Below are 4,553 nucleotides of genomic sequence, written 5' to 3' on the forward strand. Positions count from 1 at the left end.
GCTTAGTTCCACTTTTTCTAATTTATATTTTCAAATTCACAAAACCCATGCTTTTCTAAGACCCACAGATAAGTTTAATATGAATATTTATTGATTTATGTCCTAAACTCAGCAGGGAGCGGCAAATAAATTTAGTTGCGTTCCTTTAAATAATTCCCTTTCTACGAGGCAAGATGTCATTCGAAACTTTTAAATAGGCATTTAATTAGCCTGTGTGTGTTGCCTCTGAACAAAACCCTGCTGGGAGCCTTTGGAGCGCTGTATTCCAAAGAGGCGGTCATATGCAAAAATTGATGACTACACTTTCTTTGGTGGCGGGCCATTGGTGCCCCGGTTGCTTATGAAGTCCTAATCCAATCATAAATTGCAGCCCCGGACCATGGAGAAGCCGGGAGCTCGCCCTGAATGAAGCTCAAGTGGAGAACTTTGTTGAACCCCATTGTTGGGGCTGTCACTTTTGAAAGAGCCTCAGCGGGGCTGACCACTATAAAACCCATGGTCCAGGAGGAAGGGGCAGAGAGAACCCCGCTAGACTCGCTGGCTGGATCTTTACCAACCCAGGTTTGCAAAGCAGAAAACAAAGCAAACAAACAAACAAACAGGCGAGCGGTCCCAGCCCGGCTCCGCGGACGGCCCCTGCGATGATGTTCCCCAGCCTCATCGCCCCTCCAGCCGTCTACCCCAGCCTCCTTCGGCCGACCCCCACCCTCACCTTGCCTCAGTCTCTGCAGTCAGCTTTTTCCAGTCATTCCAGCTTTCTGGTGGAAGATTTGATCCGGATCAGCAGACCCACCAGTTACCTGCCCAGGACTGCCCCCCCCGTCCAGCATGTCCCCCCCGACCTCGGCGGCCAGGACGGACTCGGGGACACCGGAGCTCCCCAGCTCCACCACCGCCGGCTCCAGGAGGATCTGTTCGCCGCAGACTTCCAGCAGCGACTCCACTTTCCTGAAGTTTGGAGTCAACGCCATTCTCTCCTCCGTCCCCCCGAGCCGGTAAGCGGGGGTACACCCCGATCCCAGCCGCGGGGGCGGCGGCTCCGGGTACGCGCTGCCTGCGGGAAGTGGTTGACGGGGATGAGGGGAGAAGAGGGAGCTTTAGAAAAGGGAAGGAGGGACCTAGTCCCGAAGTGCAGAGCCCTCCGTGTTGCACGGCCGAGGGGCAGCCCTGGCGGGCGGCTGGTCCCGCTCCGCAGCAGGACAGACGAGAGGCGCAGGGGTAGGGGGGTATCCCACAGCCGTGTCTCCTGGCTGGCCCTGGCCCTCACGGTGGCCGCGTTGCTGGCAAAGCCAGCAAAAGTGCCATTTTTCCTCGGCTGTTCCGAGCTCAGTCTGGCTCTTTTTGTTTATGAAAGTATCACTGCGTTGGTTCCCAGACCAAGGGGAAGACCCAGCCGTGCCGTCGGTCGAGTAACTCCACGGTGGGTAACCCCACGCTTAATTTAATTTTATTATTTACTAGAAACCTCCCCTGCGTTACTTCAGAGCGTCCCGCCAAAGACTTTCTCTTTTCCGTACTTTGAAGGATCCTTCCAGCCCTTTATCAGATCTTCCTATTTCCCAGGTAGGTGTTTTAAAAGCCTCCCTCTCTCCGAGCGCAGCCCGGTGATATTTCTCCGTCCCCCCCGCTCGCCCCGTCGGGGTTATGCTCCAGTTCAGAGGTTGGAGGGAGTACAACATTCAAGCATCAGTCGCGCCAATTTGCTGCCCGATTTAGCACAGGCAGTGACTGCCTGACATTCTCTGCCCGCTCCCCCCGCGATCCGCAAATTAGCCGGGATTGTCACGGTCCTGAGGCGAGGCGGGTCCCTTCTCTCCCTCCTTCCCTCCCTCCTCCCTCCCTCCCAGTGCTGTGCCGCGGGAACCGCTCCGCGGATTTCAGCACCACGAGGAGCGGTCAGCGCCCGCCGCCCGCGCTCCGCGCTCGCGCAGGGAGGGAGGGAAAGAGAGGGGAAGGGAAGAGGAAGGGAGGGAGGCGGCCCGGTCCCTGCCGCCCTGTGTGTCCCCCAAACTTTCCGCCCCGGCCGAGTTGCAGGGGGATCCGTCGCACTGCGAGAACGGCGTGACTGCTCTCACCCTCCTCCACCTCCACAGCGCACTCACCCTCCCTCCATCACCTCCACCTCGTACTAACGCTTCCCTCCTTCACCTTCCCGATCAGACCATCAAACAACATGGTGCAGGCGATAAAGCAGGCTACGGGGGTATGATTCTTACAACACTGAAGTATTATGATACTGGGAGAACAATTAAAAAAGACACCCCGAAATCTAATTACACAAACAAGCTATTAATTGAAAAAGAAAACAGGGAAAGGGAGAGAGGAAAAAAAAATAACCCAAGCTCTTCTATTCATCCTCCGGATAATGGAATTTGCTTCCTTTCTCCAGCATGTGAATAGCCTAACAAAAAACAACTTGAGCTTTATAAATAGCTTTTCATGTCCATTTAATGAAAATGATTTGGGGAAAGAGACTATTGTGCCATCAGTATTCTCCCGAGGGAGCCTGGCATGCCGTTGTGTTTAGTTTGAAAGTGTAAATCTCTTTTGTTCCAATAATATATGGCGTTAGCTGCTTGTCCTCAGTCTTTTTCTGTTAGTTCATTACTACACAATTACCATTCACGCTTCATTAGCATCTCTGTCTCTCTTGGGGAGGTTCCCCCCTCCTTTTTTTTTTTTTAAGGCGAAACTCTGCCCTTTTTTATCATACTAATGCCATTGGGAACCAGGCAGTGTGCTAATTAGCTGTTACTTTTCATGTCTTCGACTTGAATTCTCCAACTTTGGAGGGGGGGGGAGAGAGAGATTATTTTAAAAAGATGAATACTGATTAATCAAAACTGCATTTGAAGAGGAGCGGTTTTTGTTTGGAATCAGAAAAGTCCTCATTTTCATTTTGAGCATAATAAAGCATCTGAAATGATAAAAGCATCTGAAAAAAATCAAATGCTTCTGAGCAGGAGGGAAAGCTTTTTTATTATACCTCTATCTTAGCTGGTACGCCTCGCTTTGCCTTTCAGGCCGGAGACCTTTGAATCTCCCAACAAAAAACGGCCACTATTGATCCATTTACACATTTGAGTTGATAGATCTAATCCCAGCGATTGCTGCCTGAAAGGCAGACGCTTAGTTAAGCCTAAGGCTTCTTTCACGTCCCAGGTTGATGAGTGCCTGCCCGAAGGGCAGGGAGGGGTGGTGGGGCCAGTCCCACGCTGCTCAGTACTGTGTGTCCCCCCACAGCTGCCTCTGCCGTGGTCCCCATCCCTGGCACCTTCTCCTGGCCACTGGCTGCCCGCGGGAAGCCCCGCCGTGGGATGCTGCGCCGTGCCGTCTTCTCCGACGTGCAGCGCAAAGCGCTGGAGAAGATGTTCCAGAAGCAGAAATACATCAGCAAACCTGACAGGAAGAAGTTGGCGGCCAAGCTGGGCCTGAAGGACTCACAGGTTAGAGGGGCATCAGGTGGGGAGGGCGGAGGGTGTGTGGGGAGCAAGAACCCCCGCTCCTGGGGGCAGCTGGAGAGAAAAGGGAAGAGAAGGGGATGAGAGCAGGGAGAACACTCAAAGCAAGTTACAGAACTGTGAGCATCCACAGAGGCAAAAATGGCACAATTCCCAGCTGGGTGAGTAGAACCACAGCCTTCTTACTCTCTCTTAGGGTCTGCCAAAGATCAGATTCTGTGGTTCCTGTTAGCTTTGGCATGGGCATGTGCAGGGTTTCAAGAGTGCAAGCCAAACACTTTTCTGGTCCCTGTTTTACTGAACCACTTAAATTCTTTGTTGCTTGGATCCCTAGGTGAAGATCTGGTTCCAGAACAGGAGGATGAAATGGAGGAACTCCAAAGAGAGAGAGCTCCTCTCTTCAGGTGGCTGCAGAGAACAGACCCTACCTACCAAGTTCAACCCTCACCCAGACCTCAGTGACGTAGGCAAGAAATGTTCAGGAGAGGAGGAGGAGGAGGAAGTTCCCCCCGTGTGCCCCACCCAGCCCCCGGCATCCCTTAACCTACCACCAGTCCCCAGAACATCTACACCTGAGGGACAGACCTGGACTCCCAGATGTCTCCTTCACCATCCATTCTAGCAGCCCCAGCAAACCTTCAGACTTCTCAGACTCAGAGGAAGAGGATGATGAAGGGGAAGAGGAAGAGGAGGAGATAACTGTCTCTTAGATCACTTTGCCTGCCCCTACCATCACAAGGGGAAACACAGAAAGATGTAAATAAGACAGAGTGCTATAAATTGAAGAGGTGATGTCCCACCCAATGTCCCACAGTTTCTTCAGTGCAGGTTCTTTGTCACATATTTGCAAGCCTTCCTAGTCACTGGTATTCCTTATTCATTGCCCCATGTGGAGGTTTACATATTCATAGTATCTGCCAACCTTTTCATAACTCTCTCTGCTTAACAATCAATATGTGCTCAATTAGCTTACCTTCTCCCAAAACACAGGCAATAGGCAGCTCCTGGCTTTACAGCAGGGAGGAAGGGATAGCCTGTTGGAAGGAAAACGTTTTCCCCCTGATAAGGAATATCAAAAAATACAATATAGAC

General features: G+C 52.0%; 1 protein-coding gene across 1 annotated transcript; it reads left to right on the top strand.

Annotated features, from left to right (window-relative positions):
• The first annotated feature begins 641 nt into the window (after positions 1-641).
• Positions 642-4,229, top strand: DBX1 (developing brain homeobox 1). The gene is given in 6 exon segments (XM_032691404.1): positions 642-811; positions 813-993; positions 1,461-1,563; positions 3,244-3,446; positions 3,796-3,974; positions 3,976-4,229. Coding segments are annotated over 6 exon segments (1,032 nt in total). The 3' UTR covers positions 4,172-4,229.
• The last annotated feature ends 324 nt before the right edge of the window (positions 4,230-4,553 follow it).

The sequence above is a fragment of the Chiroxiphia lanceolata genome, chromosome 6 (assembly GCF_009829145.1).
Source record: "Chiroxiphia lanceolata isolate bChiLan1 chromosome 6, bChiLan1.pri, whole genome shotgun sequence".
Classification (NCBI taxonomy): Eukaryota; Metazoa; Chordata; class Aves; order Passeriformes; family Pipridae; genus Chiroxiphia; species Chiroxiphia lanceolata.